The following is a 20,899-nucleotide window of genomic DNA, read 5'->3' on the forward strand; positions in this document are numbered from 1 at the left end:
GCTTTATCGACCAGCAGTTTGCTGCATTGTAAACTTTGCACGTACTCCATTTAATTGCCGCAGCATCGCACAGGTCACAGGAGACAGGGCTGACCACAAAAAGAAAAAAATGCACAAGGCACGAACAAGTAAGCAAAGTAAATCGCAAAAATAAGACGTAATAAAAATAAACTTGTTCTTAACTGCGCAAAACGTGAAGAAAGTTCAAGCGTAACTTTTTTCTTTTACACACACACACACGTACTTTTATATATTTCAAAAATGTTTATGTGCTTGTAAAGGTATGTAATTTTCGCTTTTTCAGCCTTTTTAATTAGAAGCTATTGGTTTTTAGGCTTGGCATTAAATAAGTGTTGCCGGAATGACGTAAAAGGTGCAAAAGGTAGTTAAACTTACAGGATTTCGAAGTTTGTATGCTTACAAGTAACAATTCTGGACAATAAATTACAACAAATAAATAAAATAATAATAAATATGTATATAGCTAAAAACTCCACACGTAACGTAGAGTTGAAGAATTTCATGCTTATATGATAAATAAATACAAACACTCAATTTAAAGGGTATAAATAGCTCAAAATTGAATGAGATGAGAAAAAATACAAAAACAAAAAAAAAATACGTTAACTTCGACTTCACCGAAGCTATAATACCCTTCAGAAGCTATATGCAAGTGGTCCGATAACGGCGCTTCGGACAAATTTCAGAAAGATATCTGAAAAACTCAAGGGCTCGAGCCATGTACTTATATGCAGATAAACGACAAACTTCGTGACCAACTTAATATGCTTTATTCAAAGTATAAAAAGAAACACAGGTAGATACCAGAGTTGTTGTTAAATCATTTCCAAGTACGACAAAAAGGTTTGCTATGAGTAAACATGCTCAAGAGCTGAGAATACAGTTTTTCAACTTTTTTTTATATATTTTTTACATATATACATATGTACATACCAATATAGCACAAGATGATAAAAGCAAAAAGGAAACTGATCAATAAAAACAATAAGAAGTACAAACAGACAGACATGTGCGTGCCTATCTCATTAGTAAAAGATAAACAGATAAATATGCCGCCGCGTCTGTTAAGGTTATTTAGAAAAATAAACAATTCGAAACAAAAATCACAAAAGTTACATTAGTTTATACTGGCTGGCTAGAAAAAAAAAACACAAATCAATGAAGAACAAATAACAGGTAGTGTAAACTCGTATTTAGGTACAAAATTTGTTGTTTTGTTAAGGAAAAAGTGCTGATTCTCACTTCAATATCTAATACATTTCGCCACTTGAGTTTGAGGAAGGTAAATCTTGAAGCAATTTAACCTTTTTTCTGAGTTTGGCGCGCCTTTAACGTCGTGCGGTAGAAAATTATTACAAATCACTTCAAATGCTATGAAAAAGCTACCAAATAGGAACGGAAAGTGAGAATTATGCTGAAATTTAACTTGGTTGTAAAGACACAAATAGCAATAAATATCGATAAATGCGTTGGAGATCAAGAATTTTGATGTTAAAATGGATGCAATTTTAGAATCTGGAACTAAAGTAGGCTTTCGGGCTTCATATTGGTGCCAAACACGTTAAATATCGAATTTTATATTTATTTGCTTGATAGTCAAAGCAAATTTTCCCACTCCAGCTGCGATTATAGGGCAGTGACATTAACCAAATTGTTATTTCCTCAATTGTATCGCGACTAACCAACATAAATATAACAGTTGCCTTGTTAAACCAGCACAACGTAACTGGGGTAAGCTCTGGTCAAATTACCAAATAATAACGCAACTACTCCACATCCGTCTGAAGTCAAGTATTGTTTGTGACTTTACGTAGTTGCATAGGCAAATTGTATAAATCATTGAAGCATACGCGTAAGTATGCTTTAATTGATAAGAATACTTGTGCAACTCTGACTTATAGTGACACAGAGTATTTCAGAGAATTACAGAGAATAAATAGCTGCAAACAGTACAAATAAAAGTAACTAAATAAAAATGTATGGCAATAAAAATAATTTATAATTAAATGAAAATATTATTTTTATAAAAATATTATAAATATGATAAGCTAATGGCTGATTACGTTTAAATATTTCAAATATATTTAATTTATATACATACATATGTATGTATATGGTATATTATAATTTTATATAAATATTTTCGTCAATACAGAGTGATAAGATTACGAGTTGTTTGCAGTAGCAAAACCACGTTAACAGAACAATCGGCAATAATCGATAACGTATGGAGCAATCAATCACTATTTTTCACTTAGTGCTGAACATATCTCTAGAGTTTTATAAATAATTATTGAATATAAAAAACAACAACAAAAAAGCGAAAAACCAATTTAGAGTAGCCGTGCACATAAAAATATTTGTTTGAACTGTCATTATGGCCTTCCTTATCAGCATGCATGCACAGCCATTGTACAAGTATGTACATATATGGGTCGTAATTGAATTGAACTCAATTTTTTTTTGATCTTGCTTGTGTTTGCATGGCGAAGAATGTGAATGCATTTATTATGTGCACGTGAATACTATTATACATAGAATGAATTGTTTTTAAAGGGATGTGAACAATAAATAAAATTAACTTCAACATTCGCACTGTGCATGCAAGAGTGTGTGCAGCTTCACAAGGGCTATTCTCGCTAGCAACTGTGTGTAATAATGTTTATAAGGCGGAAATGTCATCTCGTATTATACTAATTTATAGTATAGTAATGGTTTCAGACAAGGCGACTCCCTATCGTGCGACTTCTTCAATCTGCTGCTGGAGAAAATAATTCGAGCTGCAGAACTTAATCGAGCAGGTACAATCTTTTATAAGAGTGTACAGCTGCTGGCGAATGCCGATGATATTGATATCATCGGCCTCAACACCCGCGCCGTTAGTTTTGCCTTCTCCAGACTGGACAAGGAAGCAAAGCAAATGGGTCTGGCAGTGAACGTGGGCAAGACGAAACATCTCATGTCATCAAACAAACAGTCGTCGTACTCGCGACTTTGCTCTCGTGTCACTGTTGACAGTCATAACTTTGAAGTCGTAGATAATTTCGTCTATCTTGGAACTAGTGTAAAGATCACCAACAATTTCAGCCTGGAAATCCAACGCAGGATAACTCTTGCCAACAGGTGCTACTTCGGACTGAGTAGGCAATTGAGAAGTAAAGTACTCTCTCGACGAAGAAAAACTAAACTCTATAAGTCACTGATAATTCCCATACTGCTATATGGTGCAGAGGCTTGGACGATGACAACAACTGATGAGTCGACTTTGCGAGTTTTCGAGAGAAAAGCTCTGCGAAAGATTTATGGAGATATACGACGACATTGACTTAGTTTAGCAAATTAAAAGACAGCGGCTACGCCGGCTAGGTCATGTTGTCCGAATGGACGGAAACACTCCAGCTCTGAAAGTATTCGACGCCGGTTGAAGCAGAGGAAGAGGAAGACCTCCACTCCGTTGGAAGGACCAGGTGGAGAAGGACCTGGCTTCGCTTGGAATATCCAATTGGCGCCACGTAGCGAAAAGAAGAAACGACTGGCGCGCTGTTGTTAACTCGACTATAATCGCGTAAGCGGTGTCTACGCCAATAAAGAAGAAATATAAGTAATCATGCTTATGTATTTGTTGTCTCGTATTTTTCAACCAATGTATTTGATTGCAATAATTTTAAAAGTGCTAGGTAACTTTAAACAAAAACAGAGCGCATTTTTTTGGCTTTTCAAACTAAGAGAGCATAAAATTTGTTTACTCCAACATGAATTGTTGTCCATAGCAACTGTGAGTTATGGTTTGTATGAAGAACTATAGAATAAAAATTGATAAATAATCATCTATACGGCAATATTTACTTGTTATAACATTCACAAGTTTACTAAAATCATATTTCAACATTCCATTAGCAATAACACCTGTTTCAGGTTTGGCAAGGCAGATAAATTGCATATTTAGCATGAAATTTGCAAAGAAAAATGTTTGTACATATGTATATTTGTAAGAAACAAACCAGCTTGTATAAATGTATATTAAGCTGTCAGCCACCCCAAATGTTAGACATGCACATATGTATATACAATACATACATACATACATATGTATTTCATATTACCAACTGTAGCGCTTTCACCAGCGACATAATAAAATCATTTCGTGCCACCACCAACCCTACACCCACTTTTTGGCTATCGATCCACTATAGCGCTGAGTAAAACAAAAATCCACCACCTCCATGTACTACTAAATAACTTGCATGCTAGTGTTTAGCTGTTGTCATACATGCTCCCCGGTCACCATACGCTTGGCAGGACATACGAGCATCAGGAATTGACAAAGGCAACAACAATAAAGGATGTATGGAAGAAACTTATTGGAGTTTCAGGCGATGAAAGCGGTAACAAATATGTACATACATACATATGTATGATCGTCTTTATATATGAGTATATTTGTATATAGACTTATATGTGTTTGGTAAATGACAAACATACATACATATATATATGTACTATATTCTTAGCGGCTCGTTAGAACAGCAGAGAATTAGTGGGTGTGTGCTGTTTTTTTGTTTGCACGAAAATTCAAGCGTATTTTACAAACAATACTAATTTAAGGCTTGTGGGTAGTGCATATTCAGTGCGCAGGCGCTGGCAAAGGTGTCAAGAGTAGTGCATACATGGAAAATATGCCGCATGAATTTATAAAAAAAAGTAAAGTTTTTAATATATAAGCAACGGAATAATAAAACAACAACAGAGAAGCGTAAAAAACAAATTTGACAAGTAGCATAATTAAAATTGACAGGAAACAATTAGTCAACCAAATATTTGTCATTTTCGTTATAAATATAAAATTAATTTTTACTCACTGGCATTCATTCATGATTTCCTCTTGGCTGCGAACTTGCACCGGTGCCAAATCCTCAATATTCTCTTCGAAATTTCCGAAACATTTGGTTATTTTTTCATCAAATGTATTAACTAAATCCTCAAGACTACCGCCGAATGTCTCAGCAAAGTTATCAACGGTATCACCAACGGTGGAACGTTTATCGCAACCATCATCACCGGGCGCCAAACCAACATCCAATCCCAATTCAGCGGCCAATAAGGAATTACAATTGGGACTTATTGCACCGCCATCAGCGTTATCAGCATTAGTGCCGTTCGTCATGAGCACGCCATTCCGGCTCACATGTGCATCACGCACAGCCTCTTCAAGTAGGCGCATCTTGTTTTCCTGCTTCAACGACGAATCTTTCAGATTCAAATTCAATGTATCATTAATCGTATTTTGATTGGTAATGAAGTCACAACCGCCCCATTCATCAGTCTCCTCGAATTTAGCTAAAGGAGCCTCGAATTTCAGCTCGGCCATTTTGGTGCCGAGGTCACGCATCACGCACGTATGCTCCGCGGGGGGTGAAGCTGGCGCTGTTGGCGGCGTCTTGACGCTTTTACTGAAGGTGCTTAATAAATAATTTTATGAGACAAAAAGGGAAGGCCTAGCAGTTTTGTTCGGTGTTTATCTTCACAAATATTTGCTTGCTTTAGTTTTATTTGTTTGCACTAAATTTGATTGTATTGCCTTTTTACACTGCAAAAAGCTTTCCGCTTTTTCACTTGGTGTTTGTATGGCTGTGTTTTCACAACTTTTCACTGGGGGTGGTATGTATAATTTTCCTATTTTGAACCTTTAAAAGAATTTCGCGCACTTTGACGATATTTGGCAATGCCTTTTAACACGTTTTTAGTGCTTTTTACACACTTATTAGGATTTTTTCTTGGGTTTTCCTTTAGAAAATTCACAATTTCACTGAACCGCGACGCAGCGCAAAATCACTATAACCTTTTCTTTTCAGCTCTGCAGAACAACAAAAACAAAATATTGAAAACATCAAATGATACCATGCAATTTACTCACCATGGTTGTCATAATTCACCGCGAACAGTGTGTTGTGCAGTGGCGTACTGGGTGTTTCAGATGACAAAAAATTAGTCAAAGGTACTATATTTATTTTTTATTATTGCGAAGGAATATTTATAATTATCTTTATCAAAATTTGTTATGTGAAATTTTTTTGTAATAATTAGTAAAATTTAAAAGATTTGCAATTGAATTTTCTGAATCTATTTAAGACTTGGGTATTATAATTTTTCCAACATAACATCATACATTTTAACCAATATTTTTTTTAAAAAAAGTTCAGGCACTTGGTAAAATAATTAACATTTCGAAGAATTAAGAAATAAACTTAGGCGATTTAAGAAAATAGGTGCTATTGAAAAAAAGTAATCCAAAGTTACATATATTTCCGTTTCCGTGTTTGTGTGCTAACCTTATATATATTTTCATTATCTATATAATACCGTTTTCTATTCGCTTTTCGTTACCAGAATGCATAGAAAAATTATTAACTGCTAATTATGAAAATACTTAAATCTCAATACATTAAATAAATGAATAAAACAGACTTCGCAAAAGTTATAACGAATAAATTATTTAATTTAAATTATCGCACAGCTGTCAAAGCACTTCGGCTTGGGCAACTCTGTATTTCAGTTTTCCCGAAACGGGTGTGTTCCGAAAGCACAAACGCAAGGAAAAGTCACTATCGAGAGAGCTGAAAACATTTGCTGCAGGAAAACATGAAAATAGCTCGTGAAAAGTGAAATTAAATAATTGAAAGTGCGAGTATATCAAATTGGAAAATCGCGCAGAATTCCGCAAACAAAAATTTCGTAAAAAACGCGTAAAAATTTAATAGCAAACAAAGTTCATTAAAAAGGGGGTGCAGCAACAGCAGCAGCTGAGAAGTAGTAACAAAAGAAAAACGTCTGTGTACGGCAGCCGCAAACAAAGAGCGAGCGTAAACGAGTTTAGGGAAATGCAAAAAGAGCGTGGGTACATGTGAGAGTGCAAATGAAACCGCTAATTGCAGCAACACAAGCAGCTTTTAATAGCAATAACAACACGACAGAAGACTCCCTACAAACGACACACGGTACAAAAACAATAGCAAAGCAATCATCAAGGGGCTAATTACATAGAGTTGTTTTTGTTGTTGGGAACTTATTGGAGAGGGGGTAAACAAAAATCATACTTTTGGAGCAGCTACGTGCGAATGCGAGAGAACTTTGGCCAACTAAATTGAATGATTAAAGAGCGTATGTTTAATAATATCAACAACAAATTAAACAGGGGCGTCAAATGGTGGCAGAGCACAGCCTGACGGCAACGCTATCGCGAGCTGCGGTTCTTCATTGAATGGAAAGCAAGCGACAAGCGAGCGTTGCGGCAGCGACGTCAGTGTCGGCTACGTTGCTGATGTGAGGCTATTGGCTATACGACGGCATTGAGTGTGCCAACAGAAGAGTTCGTTCCAACAAGACGGGAGCAAAGCAGCTGAAGAATTTCAGTAAGATTTGTGTAAAGAAAAAACATAATGTTTGTAATTTAAAATTTAAACGACTTAAAGAAAATCGAACGCTAAAACTATGATATTAAACGCGTTGCGATGAAATGAATTTTAGTGTTAAAGAAAATATAAATTTTACAATGAAATTGAGACGTGCGAACGTGCTATGGATGATGAATTGTCTTAGGAGTAAGCGGGGCGGTGAGGTGAAGCTGAAGTAAGAAAGCAGCGTTGGCGCAAGTAAATCGAACATCTACCGAGCGTGAATATGTAATTCATACATTTATATACATAAATGAAGTTAAGCGAAATTGTTGTATTACTTAAATATTGAGAATGTTCGAAAACTGAAATGAAAAGTGCAAATAATTTGTTTAATTATACAAAAAAACAGAAAACATGTGAGTACATACAGAAAAGGCAATACATATTTAACTAATAGCTAAAGAAGAAGCAGAATAAGCAAAAGTGTAGATAAGTAATGCAAGAAAAAACAGCAGTGCTAAGAAGCAAAGCATTATTACGTTCAAGAGCAGCAAAAAGTGTATTGCCGAGTATAGAGATTTGTGGAGCTGTGAATATACATACATATGTAAATTGATTGAGCGTAAAACAAGTAATATATAACACATATGAAATTGCATATAAATATTTGGAAATATTAAATATTTTGAAATACTATATTAAATATTTGGTGTAAAGTAGTTAAAATTGTGTTAACACAACCGCGCTGCCCTGAAGTAAGACAGCGAGCACTTGTGGGTAAGCAGAAGTGGCGACGTGTACGAGGGGGCGTTGGGCGTAAACAGCTGTGAACACAATTTTTTATGTGTAAACGCTGGACAATTTGTGCATTTTGTCCATAATAATAGTGATAAACGAAATTCGATTATTGAAGTTGACTTCAAAATATCTGTGTTTTGGAACAAATCCGTGCTGATTAATTACGAAAAAAAAGAATACTTCACGTTGAATTACATTGCTAACGTGTGATTGCTATTTGGTTACACAAATCCACACAAAATATAAAAAGTATCTATGTATCCGTATAAATGCTTATGCCGATTGGAAATAGAATTAGTTACATATTACATCTAAATGTAAATATTTCGTATATATGTAGATAAAAAATTGAACTGCAATTTAAGATTGTAGTGTAGACATTTGTTTTCCCCCACTAATACCAATTAATAACATGACTACCGCCGATTGTATGGAGTCACTGCTCAGCTCTATGTCCAGTACTTTTGATGCTGAATGCGCTACGAGCACCGCTGAAGGTGGTTCGCTGCTCAATCACGATTTGGCCGAAGACAAAACGCTGAAATGGCGCACTATGGTGAATAATCGATTCGCATGCAAAGATAAGGACAGAAAAGCACAAACACATAAGCAGCAGCAGGCGTCAACGACGTCGGCCAACAGCACTCAACAGGAGTGCAAACAAAGCCAAAACGGCAGTACCAACAGTAGCAACAACAATAACAACACAAAACATATAAAACTAGAGCAACTCGCCAAGGGCAGTGGTGACAACAAGTTGGAGGAGCTGAACAAAACAGAAAATAAAATAAAATTGACAGCACAGGATCAAGAAGATCGTGCATCTACAACCGATTTTATGGAAGAACAAATGAAAGCTTTGTTGGCGGATGATGAGGACTTGCAACAGCCGACGGAGACCACAACAAGTGGCGCTGCGCTGGCGGAACACATGTTGTGTGTGTCGGCTGTAAGTAAAGAGGAAGCAATCGGCATGGAAGATAAAGTATCTTTGCATGAAAGTGAAACTTCAATTGCTGCAGGCGTCGGCCCGGATGCAGCGCACAGAAAAAGACGCAGCAACACCAGCACCAGCAATAGCAACTGCAGTAACTACAATAGTAGCAGTAATGCCAGCATTGGCACAGTCGCTCAAGGTCAATCCGATGACAGCTTTCATGACGGCATTACTGACACAAAGCGTACATGCCAACAAGTTGTGCCGTACACAGCGGATGCACAGCTGGAAAGTGATATGACAGCCGCGTCAGCAAATCAGAATTTGGAAAATTCTTTGGTGGCAGCTACCATTAGCGCGGATGCTGCAGATTTAGTTATGGTTGAATTGGATTCAATCAAGCAAGATATTGATGATGTCGATGAGGATTTGCTTGCAACATCATCTAGAGGTGACTCATGTGACATACCGATTGTTGATACCATAACAACAACAGCAATTACACCAACATCAAACATGCTGCTAACGACGGCAGCACAACTGCCGAAAACGGAACTCACCAGCACTACCACCAGCAACATAAATAGCAGCACACTACTCAGCTTAGAGCAGGGAGTAGACGCAGAGAAAGAGTGTGTGAAAACAGCCGATAACGATGTGGCCAACAGCGATGCTACTGATAAAATTGTAAGTACTTAAGCAAAAGTTTATAAAATGGCTTAGGTGGAGAAATTTAGGTAGGAAGTTATGAAATAAATAAATAAAATAAGTTGGCAAAATGTTAATCCGTTTTGCGATAACAATTTTTTTCCACTCAAAAAATTGATTTTATTACAACGTAATACCAAAACTTCAATGAAGGAGCGACGGTGGGACATCGGGGAGGCTTAGCAACAATGATTTGCAGATCTTTGTCCCGAAGAATTTAGTGAAATCATCCCCATGTCTAATACCATGTTCCGACCGACACTTAATCATGAGATTTATGCTGTTGAGTAGATTATGTCACTATTCTACTAGATTAGGCAAGTTTCTTCATACAAAAATTACTTTTGTCAATCTCGTCACTGAGGAGATTTGAACGTAATCTACCCGAAATCTCCCTGTGCAACTGTGTTTGTCAGTAAGGCAATCTATTACAAAATCAAAGCTGATTACACTACAAAAAGAAATTAAATCGAAATGACAAAGACCTCAAGTTGCCTCACGAATCTTGAGTGACCATTGCGTAACTGAATATTATTGCATATCAAAGTTCAACCTATCTAGAATCGACTACGACATACCAAATATGTGACCTGCGTACATTGAATCCCCGCATGATTCATCGAAAGCAACCTTCTCTTTATATTCGAAACCCGTTGAAAAAGCACGTTTCTTGGGCCTCTCGTTAAATTATTTCGATGACAACTAACTGAATCTTGTCACCAAAAAAATTTATCAGATAATTCTAGTTCCTTGAGCTCTATATCTCTTCGCAATGTAAAACTTAAGGTCCATTAATTGCTAAGGATGACGGCATTGGAGTCTTACTTACTGCTGAAGGTTTTATGTAACCGAAACGAAACGGTTCGTAAAGAATAGGCTTCCTAAATAAATCATTCGGATTGATTGAGAGTGCACCATATAAGCATAAAATGTGTTACAGACTCTCCCTAGCCTTTGGTGCCAAACAATTCCATTCGTGCTCTAGTTTGCCCTCTAAAAATTCACCTACGTACATACATATGTATGGATACGTGTGTAGTTCGGTTAAAGCAACACTCATCTAGCCAACTACGATCATATTTACTTTATGTTTAGTTCGGCAGCTTTTTCTATTATATATTTCGTGCCTTTGCAAAAAATATTTGCTTTTGCCTGCACTAGCTGTTACTAACTTCTTTGTTGCTTTTGTTCTACGTGATTCTTTCCGCAAATTTTTTAAATTTTATTTCCCTAGAAAAAAATGTTTGAAATTCAAGAGAATTAAAGAAGCATAAAATTGCAAATACAAATATACAAATGTACGTAGACCCACTCCAATTTTGGCGCTCGCGAAAGCTCTCTTAGCTTCTACTATTTCTGCTTGGCTGTTTTATTAAATATCTTTAAATAAACAAATAATTATCACCTATTAGTTAATAAAGCGTTATTTTACCTAGTTTTATCTGCACTTTGCCCTCTCCCATATTCGTACTTGAGCTTTCTGAAGCTTTTCCTCTTAGTTGCAAATCATTTTGTCATCCATTATTAAGAAATTTAAAATTTACTAGAAATAACAGTATAAATCCATCCTTTGCATATAGAAAAATTGAATTATCTAGATATGTGGCACTTGTTTGAAGTTCAGGGAATTCCCTCACTTGGTGCCACTGCTACCTGCTACTCAAATGAAAGCTAGCAAATGTTTAGTTTTCGTCGTCCACTAGCAATCGATTCGTTCATACTACGTATACATTTACACATACATATATTTATTTGTGTATGCTTATCTCTTAGATTTGTTACTGTAAGCTAAAAATCACAATCCCGAAAATTTATTTAGTCCCGAAATTTATTTTTCGGGATCGCATTTAAATTTTTCTGACTAGACAGGTTTTATGTAGTATAATAAAATAAAATAATCGAGTCCCGAAATATAGTTACAATCCCGAAATATATTTCACGGGATTGGATATAAATTTTCTTGACTAGAAAGCATATAAAAAAGTAATAAAATAAAAGAATAGAGCCCCAAAATTTATTTGCCAGAATAGGATTTTAATTTTTCTGATAAGTGTGAGTAAATGAGTAAATAAAATTTTAGAATAACAACGAATTTCATATATTTAAGAAAATATATATTCGGTGCACCCTGTACGTAAAACGAAATTGGATTTATAGAAGAGCTTTAAAAGTTTCAAGTATTTAAGTAAGATCCAACTCTGCTATTAAAAGCTCACAGTGGTCTACTTTTAAGCTTTTGGCCGAAGTTAAAAGCCCTCCGAAAGCTAGCGCCAATGTGGTGCTAAATATTTTATGAATTTTGTTAAGTTTCACTTCGTTATAAACAAAGTTCCATACTATTCAGCCATTAATCATAAAATTTGTATCCCCTAATAGACCCTTGTGTAAACGTCGTCCGACTTATCTATCAAATTTAAGGATCAATCTGTTCAAAACCGCGCCGAACAGCTAATTTGAGGTTTTATTCTTTATTTTAGGACGACACGTGAAGACCCATTACTATTACACAAACCCGAATATCTGTTCAAAACCACGCCGAATAGCTCATTGGAGATTTGTTTTCTTAATTTTAGGTCGATAAGTAAAGGTCCATATACCCGTTTTGGGAAAGTTTTCATTAAGCTCACTCGGCCATCTGCACTTCCTTCAATTCTAGCGCGAGCTCTCCCGACATTGAGTATGCCACCTCTTTCGGGATTGCCAGCACGATTCGTACACAAGTGTCTATGCACATATCGATTCAAAGCAGCGCGAGCTTTCAGTTCCAAAACACGTGCATAACGCCACTAATGATATCATTTTTGTGTTTATTTGAGTGGATGGAATTTTATTTTATTCTCTTATTGTTTTTTCATTTCTTTTTTGTGGTATATACCTATTTGGTGTGTCCGAAATTCGTGTTTGAGTCAGGTCGGACTATGGTAATTTCGAGTTTGAAAAGGTTTTGCTCGCGTTGGTTGGTGAGGTTGAGGAAATGGTTGCTTCAGGTTTTGTAGTAGACGTGCTAATGGACCTAGAAGCTCGGGCGAGATGCCTAAATCGGTTTAGTGCACTTCGTTAGACTAAGCTTTTGTAACGGGTTATATATTTTTGTAGTGCTTGCGGCTTTCATCTCTCACTTTGCGGTATTTTTGAGTCAATAATGAAAGATTTCAAAGTGGAGAGTTCTGTGTACACTTTTTGAACTTTTTTGAAAGTTTTCGCAAATAGACCTCTGCAAAGGTAACGTCATTCGTATATCCATCAACATACTTAATACCTTCATAAAGAAAACGAGTGATTCTGAAAAAAGATGATTATTAGAGCTTAACTCCATCGATACCTCCATACCAAGATTTATTAAAGGTTCTTTTCCGGTCTTACTAGTAATTAAGGGACTTATTACAAATTAAAGGCCTAGTGGACTGTGGTAGTATGGAATTTTAGGCTTATATAAATAATAAGAGATCGAAAACGGATGCGTGAATCTCGGGTCAGATTAGAATTTTTCGTTCCTTCCAGAGTAAAGTGGGAAAGCGGCGAGGTGACAAGGGCGCGTGGTAAGTATTATGTAGGCATCTATTTGGATGGTTCCAAGCTGTATAGCCGAGTGGGAGGTAGGATCTTCTCTGCAAAGCTAGATACCAAATCGCCTACCACACCACTCCACTGTCTTCCAAGTGGAGATCACAGCAATTAAAGAAAACCTTCTTGTTTTGGCGAGAAGTGTGCTCACAACAAGGAATATATTTATATATATAGACAGCCAGGCGGCTGTTCACTAAAGTCTCATAGGATTCCGTCAAGTTAGTAAAATAATGTCTTGGATCTCTTGTTTTACAGGTATCTAGAGGTTATAATGCATTTCTCGATAAACTTGCTATGGGTTCCAAGGCATCAATGATTTCCAAAAGCCTACTTAAAATTCTCTAATGTCCTCAAACGCTAAAGGGTTACGTGCCTATTACTTCTGGGGTTATTTTCAAAACCGTAGTATGGTTGGGTACCCCAACGACAATTTCCTAAAGCCTCTTCAAAATTTATTGACCGGGTTATATATGTAGATAGGTTAGATAGATTTAACACCACGGCCTTCTCCAATGATAACGAATTATATGTCTATTTCTTCTTGGGTTCTCTTACTAATTTTCCAATTAGATAATTCTTTTAACTCTGGCATTTTCACAATCACAGGCTACAAATGCGCGTGCGGCCAGTGTTAGTCCGCTTCGTCGCTTACGACGTACGCGCCGATTGTCCGAAGTTACTAATCCATCCGATTCTCTGCCTGCTGAGACGACAAAGACGGTGACCAAAGTGGAAAGTCAGGAAATTGCAGCAACCGTTGACGAAGCACAGCCAACAACGAAGCTAGAGCCGGTTCAAAACATGAATCTTCCTACTACAACAACTGACGCTGCCGGTCCGCCACCAGCTACAACTACTATAGCAGCAGGTGCACTTGAAACAGCGGCAGCGGCGGCGGCAGCTGCTGCACAAATCCAACAGCTGCAGCCGGTGAAGCGTGGCCGTGGACGTGGCAGAAAAATCACCGTGACAATGGAGGGCTTTGAGCAAAGTGTTGACTTGCCGGCTAGAGAGGAGGATAAACAGCATTTAGCGGCATTGGCGGAAACATTAGCAACAACAAGCGCCGCGCCGCAAGAGCGCAAAACAGTTGGACGCAAGCGCAAACAACCAGATGACGTGGAAAGTACAAATGTAGTGACGTTGCCAGTCATCAAAATAGAACAGGAAGATACTACTGTAAGTGGTAAGGACGTATCGTTGAGTCCTGGCACCGGCGCCGCAGCGAATAGCGGAGATGGCGGGAAGCGGATGCGGCGCAGCGTGCGGCTGGGTAACCGCAACGATAGCAGTGCGACACCTGGCGGCAACAGCAAACAGTTGGTAAGTTTGAATATAATTCGCTTTGCACTTAACAGGTTAACATGCGTACCGTTACTTGTAGGATGGTCCACCGCTTGAAGAAATCAAAATCGAACCCACGACTTGTGTGGTAAATCCACAACTAACACTAATCGACCCGCTAAGCTTGACGGAAGCACCAAGCAGTGCTGGTAAGTCATCCATCCCAGTGGTAGAAGAGCGGACGCCACCAAAGAAACGCGGGCGCAAGTCAAAACTACATCACCTGCAACAACAACAGCTGCAGCAACAGCAACAGTTAGAAAAATCACAATCTGGCGCAAGTGGCGCGAATAGCGAGGGCAGCGATCACACGCCGCCCGGCTCAGCAACAAAACGCAGCAGTCACCATGCGGACGTTATCATACCGAAACGATCACAGCGACGCATTAAGCCAACGACGAAAATACTTGAAAATAGCCAGCTGCGCTATGAATTCGAAACGACTAATATGGTGCGTTTGACGCAGGCGCAGAACTGGGAGGATAGTGGCGGCAGCGGCGGTCAAAACGTCGAGTCCAACGCTGCGTTAGAAGCGGAGAAAGCGCATACGGGTAACAAGCAGGTGAAGACGGAGAAGGCTGAACGCGCGGAAGCCGCCGAAGAAAAGGCTACTACCCACGGTTCAAATTCTGTCAAGAAAAAACTGTGTGGTAAATTATTGCGCGACATTGAAGCATCGCGCGCCGCATTGTTAGCTAAGGAGCAAGCGCAGCTTGCGCGTCCACGCGTAGATGTAGATAAGTTCTTGGGTGAAATCAAAGCGGCGAAATGGCATACAAATCGTTTGTCAGAGGAGCGAAAACTAACAAAGAAGCAGCAGCGCAAGCTAGCCAAACAGAAGGAAAATAATTTGCGCAAACTCGGGCTGCGCCGTAATACCAGCGAAGAGGCCAGCGATATAGAGAGCCTAAGCGACAATGAGGAGTTCGTGCCAACCACGCGCGTACAAGTGGAACGACGCAGTCATACGCTGCGGCAACGCTCCGCCATTAAAGAGAGCACACCGACACCAACCGCTGCGCCGGCGCAGTCAATGCCAGTTCGCGCTGCAACCGCTTCGCCGACAAGCGCCAAAGCGGGACGAAAGCCGCAAGCGCGTCAACGTAACGTCGTTGAGAAGTCGGCAGCAGCAGCGACCACTAAGCCAACCGCCAATGTTAGCGTGTGCAAACAGAAATTACTGAAAGCGCCCTCGCTTGAAGTCATCGAGATAAATGAATCATCACAAGAGCTACAATCGCCCAGCAGCCGCTCAGTGGGCCTGGCAGCTGCCACGGTCAGCGCGTTGAACGCAATCGGCACTGTGGTAACCATACCATCACCCCCACCACCGGCCAGAACTGCGCAGCAACGCAATTTAATTTGCTATTGCGAGAAGAAAACACAATTCTACACGCGCAACACACCCGACACGGCCTACTGTTGGGCCATTGACAACATCGAGGAGCAGAAGGTGGGCTGTAGTAATCAATTGAGCGGAGAAGTGTTCAATCTGCTGCGCCCCAGTCAGCGTGTCAGCTATATGGTGCTGTGCGAGGACCACAAGAAGCGACTGAGTACACACAATTGCTGCGCCGGTTGTGGCATATTTTGCACGCAGGTGCGTGTCGGTTAGGAAAATATATTTTGTAAAGACTAACTAAACTTTTGTGCTTCCACTTACAGGGGAAATTTGTGCTTTGCAAGCGTCAACACTTTTTCCACGCCGAATGCGCCGAGAAGTTCATACTTAGCAGCCCTATAGATGCGCAGCAAACGGCCAGCAACTACACTAGTCCCACATTGGTGCTGAAGTGTCCGCACTGCGGCATCGACACGCCAGAACGTACCTCCATCGTCACGATGAAATGCCAAACATTGCCTGTATTCTTGCCTAGTCAAAGAGCGCCAAAGATGTGAATACAAATTGTGACCTCACTCGAAATACATATGCCAAATAACCGTTATTTTTTCGTTACAGCAAAGCTGCGAAAATGCCGCTACCCGTTTTGAGCGGCGCCGCGCAACCAAATGGCCATTCCAATGCTGTGACTGTTAACAGCGCTGCAAGCGTAAACGCTGGTGTCAGCGCATCAACGTCGCTTGCTGCTGCTGGCAGCGCCCCCAGCAACACTGTACCGCTACGTACGCTGCGTACACATCAAATCAATTTCGAGCAGCTGATACCCGAATCCGTCATGAATGTAGTGCTGCGCGGTCGTGCGCCAAGCAACCGCGATGCGCGTCGTGGCGCTGGCAGCACACGCAGCTCTATGTCGGAATTCTCCACGCGCGACATGTACTACGCGGTGAAGAATGACGATCTCGAGCGCGTTGCTGAAATACTCGGTGCGTGTTTTTTATATAGAAAATAAAAAAAAAGTTAAAAAAATCTATAAATTCTTGTCTTTTGGCATATTGCAGCCTCTGATTTCGATGTGAAGACGCGCATGCGCGAATTCCTTAATGGCACCTGCTTGCATTTGGTGGCGCTTTCTGGCACCTTGCCGATGGCCTTTCTGCTACTTTGCAAGGGTTATGCCAAGGAGTTTATAAATATGTTGGACCGCGAGCTGCGCACCGCGGCGATGTGTGCGGTATTGGGTGACAAGTGTGATATACTGAATTTGTTCATACAATGCGGCGCGGATTTGGCAATAAAGGTATTTGAAAAAAAAAAAATTTAGATGTTAAAATTTTAAAATAATTTTTTTTTATCTCTATCTCTCCATTTTCTTCAAATTTTGACACCTAGGGCCTAGATGGCAAAACCTGTCTACACATTGCCGCCAAACTGGGTAATCTCGAAGCAGCGCAATTAATTATCGATAGTTATCGCTCATGCCGCAGCATATTGAACTTTTTGGACTTTATAAATACACAAGATGATGGTGGCTGGACCGCTATGGTGTGGGCAGCAGAGTTGGGACACACGGAAATTGTGAGGTGAGTGGCTTTAGAAAACGCTTCTTGCGATTTTCGGGTCTACGTAACCGGGAGGATCGCGGATTTTTATCCGACCAAGTACTATCAACAATGTATGTATATTTTCTACCGTTACAACAACAACCTAACGGAATCGTGAAGGGACTTATGCAAGCAAAATTTAAAAAAACTGTTATAACTCCTACAAGAAGAAGAAGCTAAATCAATTCTCTTATTGTTCTCATATGTCTCTTCACAGCTTACTACTCAATCACGGTGCCGATCCGAATATTTGCGATAATGACAATAACACTGTGCTACATTGGGCCACTTTACATAGTAATGGCTTGGAGACGATCACAATGTTGCTGCAAGCCGGCACCGATTGCAATGTACAAAATGTGGAGGGTGATACACCGCTGTAAGTATGCCGCTAGGATTTCAGCCAACAAAAATTAACTCTATCCGTCTCTTTCTCTCTTTTCTCTTTCACTCCACCCTATTTTGTGCAGTCACATCGCCTGCCGTCACTCCATTACCCGCCTCTGTATTGCGCTCATCGCTAACGGCGCCGATTTGATGGTCAAGAACAAAGCCGACGAATTACCATACGATTGTATACCGCACGAGGACTCGGAATGTGCACGCACTGTTGGTTTCAACATGCAAATGCGTTCATTCCGTCCGCTGGGTCTGCGCAGTCGCATTATTTGCGATGACATATCGAACGGACGTGAAGCGCGTCCGATACAAGTCGTGCGTAATGAGCAGAAATTGTGTGGCAGTCTGAATGGCGCTGAGCACAATGGTGGCAATGAGCTGCTGGGCGCTTCTACGGCCGCTGCAGCGCATGACGAGTCCGATGAGATTATGCTGCCCGATCTGAAGTATATCAAAAAGTCGATAATTTTGCAAAATTGCACGCCAATCGATTATCGTGTAGCGCAAATGCGCATCTGCTCGTGCATGGATGGGTGAGTGGTGGAAAAAAAAAATTTTTTTATATGAAGCATATATGTTTTTTCGATATTTCTAGCTGCATTTCATCGCAGTGCCAATGCAGCGAGGCATCGGGTCAAAATTGGTACACGGCGGAAGGTCGTTTGAGTGCCGATTTCAATTTCGAAGATCCAGTGCCCATATTCGAATGCAATGACGTCTGCGGTTGTAATAAGGTGAGTGTGGGAGGGAATCGGAGTAAATATTATAATTAAAATTTTAAGGTTATGCAATAAAATGCGAATTTATTCGATTATTTTCGAACGATTATTTATTATTTTTCAAAATTGTATAAATTAATTATTGTAAATTAAAATTATTTATATTTTTTTATTTATAATTATTTTTTTTTTTTTAATTTTAACTTTAGTTTTATTTTATTCGGAACTCTTTATATTTTAATTCATAGTAATTTTATATTTTTTTATTTTTTTTGTATTGTTTTTGTATTTTATTTTTATAATTAATTTTTTATTTATTTTTATTATTAATTTTTTTTATTTATTTTTTATTAATTTTTTTTTATTTATTTTTTATTAATTTTTTTATTTGTAAAAATATTTAATCAAATAAATTTATTCCCTTTCAGCTCTCTTGTCGAAATCGTGTTGTTCAAAATGGCATACGCATACCACTACAAGTGTTCGAATGCAATGACACCACCAAAGGTTGGGGCGTACGCACCCTCGTGCAGGTGGCGAAAGGCACTTTTGTCTCCGAGTATATCGGCGAAATACTCAGCAATACGGAAGCCGATCGCCGCACAGACGACAGTTATTGTTTCGACTTGGAAAATGGTCATTGCATCGATGCAAATTACTTTGGCAATGTAAGTCGTTTCTATAATCACTCGTGCGAACCGAATATTGTGTCGGTGCGCGTGTTTTTCGAACATCAGGATTATCGTTTTCCGAAAATTGCATTTTTCGCTTGTCGTGACATACAAGCGGGTGAAGAGTTGTGGTGAGTTTGGAAATTCTTAAATTTCTTATTGATTTTTTTTAAATAAATAGCATTTAAATAATTAATTTTTTTTATATTTTTTCAAAAAATTTTTCGCAACAGTTTTGATTATGGCGACACCTTTTGGCTATTCAAGAATCGCCATCTCTCGTGCAAGTGTCTAACCGCCGCTTGTCGTTATGCGTCGGCCAAACCCGACGGCGCTGATGCTGCGCCGACTACGAATGCCGCGTTGTTGTCTGCTACTTCGGTTTCACTCGGCGCTCTACAGCAGGCGTCTGAGGCAGCAAGCAATAGTAATTTAAGAAATGGTCATGCTGCCTAAATGTTTGTAGTTTTAAGTTGTAATTTTAATTTAATCTTATGTTATTGTATTAATGGAAGAACATATAAGCACTATTTGTTAAGCAAATAAATTAATTTTTTAAAAATATATTTGTTAATTAATTTTTTTATTTTAAATTTTATTTAAATAATTTTTTTAAATATTTTGTTAATAATTTTTTTAATAATTTTTTTTTAATTTTTTTTTATTTTTTTTTTATATTTTTTTTTTATATTTTTTTTTATAATTTTTTTTCATACATTTGTGTTTATAATTTTTTGTTTTTAATTCTCTTTTATAACTTGTTTCTTTTAGTTTTATTTTTTTTAATTCTTTTTTATTTTTATTTTTATTTAAATTTTTTTTTTATTTTTTTATTTATTTTTATTTTTTTTTATTTTTTTTATTTTTTTTTTTTTTATTTTTTTTTTTTTTTTATTTTATTTTTATTTAAATTTTTTTTAGTTTTCTTATATACATACATATAATTTAATTTGGTGAGAAAAGTTTTCAATAGAAAATTTAAATGCAACTCTAATTTTTTTGTATTATTTTATGTTATATTTATAATTAATTTTATATTATATTATATGTATTATTTATGATCAAGAAAATTGTTATACAGATTGATTAAATTTTTTATAATATTATTCATTATTATTATTTTATATTAGTTATTTATTTTCTATTTTTGTATTTTGATTACTTTGAAATTTTTTGCTTTGTTTGATATTTATTTTTTTCATTTTATATTAATTTTTTTACTTTATATTTATTTTTTTATATTTTATATTGTTTTTTTTTATTTTACATTTTTTTTTTATTTTATATTTATAGATTTTTTTTCTTTACTACTTGAGGTTTGAGTTTGAAGCTAGTAATTTGTTTTTGTAAATTAATTTTAAATGCATAGGTTTTAAGATAAAATATAAATAGCAA

At 37.8% G+C, this 20,899-nt stretch overlaps 2 protein-coding genes across 2 annotated transcripts in view; one reads left to right on the top strand and one right to left on the bottom strand.

Annotated features, from left to right (window-relative positions):
• The window catches only part of LOC126757966 (fasciculation and elongation protein zeta-2), a 37,114-nt gene extending 31,241 nt beyond the window's left edge, over window positions 1-5,873 (bottom strand). The window contains exon 1 of the mRNA XM_050471907.1: window positions 4,881-5,873. Within this exon, the coding sequence (XP_050327864.1) occupies window positions 4,881-5,410 (530 nt within the window). The 5' untranslated portion in view covers window positions 5,411-5,873. The remainder of the gene's footprint in view (window positions 1-4,880) is intronic.
• Window positions 5,874-6,619: 746 nt separating this feature from the next.
• LOC126758547 (uncharacterized) lies at window positions 6,620-20,068 on the top strand. The gene is made up of 12 exons (XM_050472861.1): window positions 6,620-9,837; window positions 14,032-14,748; window positions 14,810-16,369; window positions 16,435-16,664; window positions 16,730-17,097; window positions 17,173-17,411; window positions 17,504-17,694; window positions 17,933-18,094; window positions 18,186-18,647; window positions 18,710-18,848; window positions 19,262-19,635; window positions 19,738-20,068. The coding sequence occupies exons 1-12, from the start codon at window positions 8,626-8,628 to the stop codon at window positions 19,958-19,960; spliced, it is 5,877 nt and encodes a 1,958-aa protein (XP_050328818.1). The 5' UTR covers window positions 6,620-8,625; the 3' UTR covers window positions 19,961-20,068.
• Window positions 20,069-20,899: the final 831 nt, after the last annotated feature.

This window comes from Bactrocera neohumeralis, chromosome 5, assembly GCF_024586455.1.
Source record: "Bactrocera neohumeralis isolate Rockhampton chromosome 5, APGP_CSIRO_Bneo_wtdbg2-racon-allhic-juicebox.fasta_v2, whole genome shotgun sequence".
Lineage (NCBI taxonomy): Eukaryota > Metazoa > Arthropoda > Insecta > Diptera > Tephritidae > Bactrocera > Bactrocera neohumeralis.

What these genes read in the sequence shown, in the direction of transcription:
- LOC126758547 (XM_050472861.1), top strand. Translation starts at nt 8,626, where the DNA reads ATGACTACCGCCGATTGTATGGAGTCACTGCTCAGCTCTATGTCCAGT. An exon ending in GTGGAGGGTGATACACCGCT is followed by an intron (nt 18,095 to 18,185) that starts GTAAGTATGCCG and finishes TATTTTGTGCAG; the next exon opens with TCACATCGCCTGCCGTCACT. An exon ending in CAAGCGGGTGAAGAGTTGTG is followed by an intron (nt 19,636 to 19,737) that starts GTGAGTTTGGAA and finishes TTTTCGCAACAG; the next exon opens with TTTTGATTATGGCGACACCT.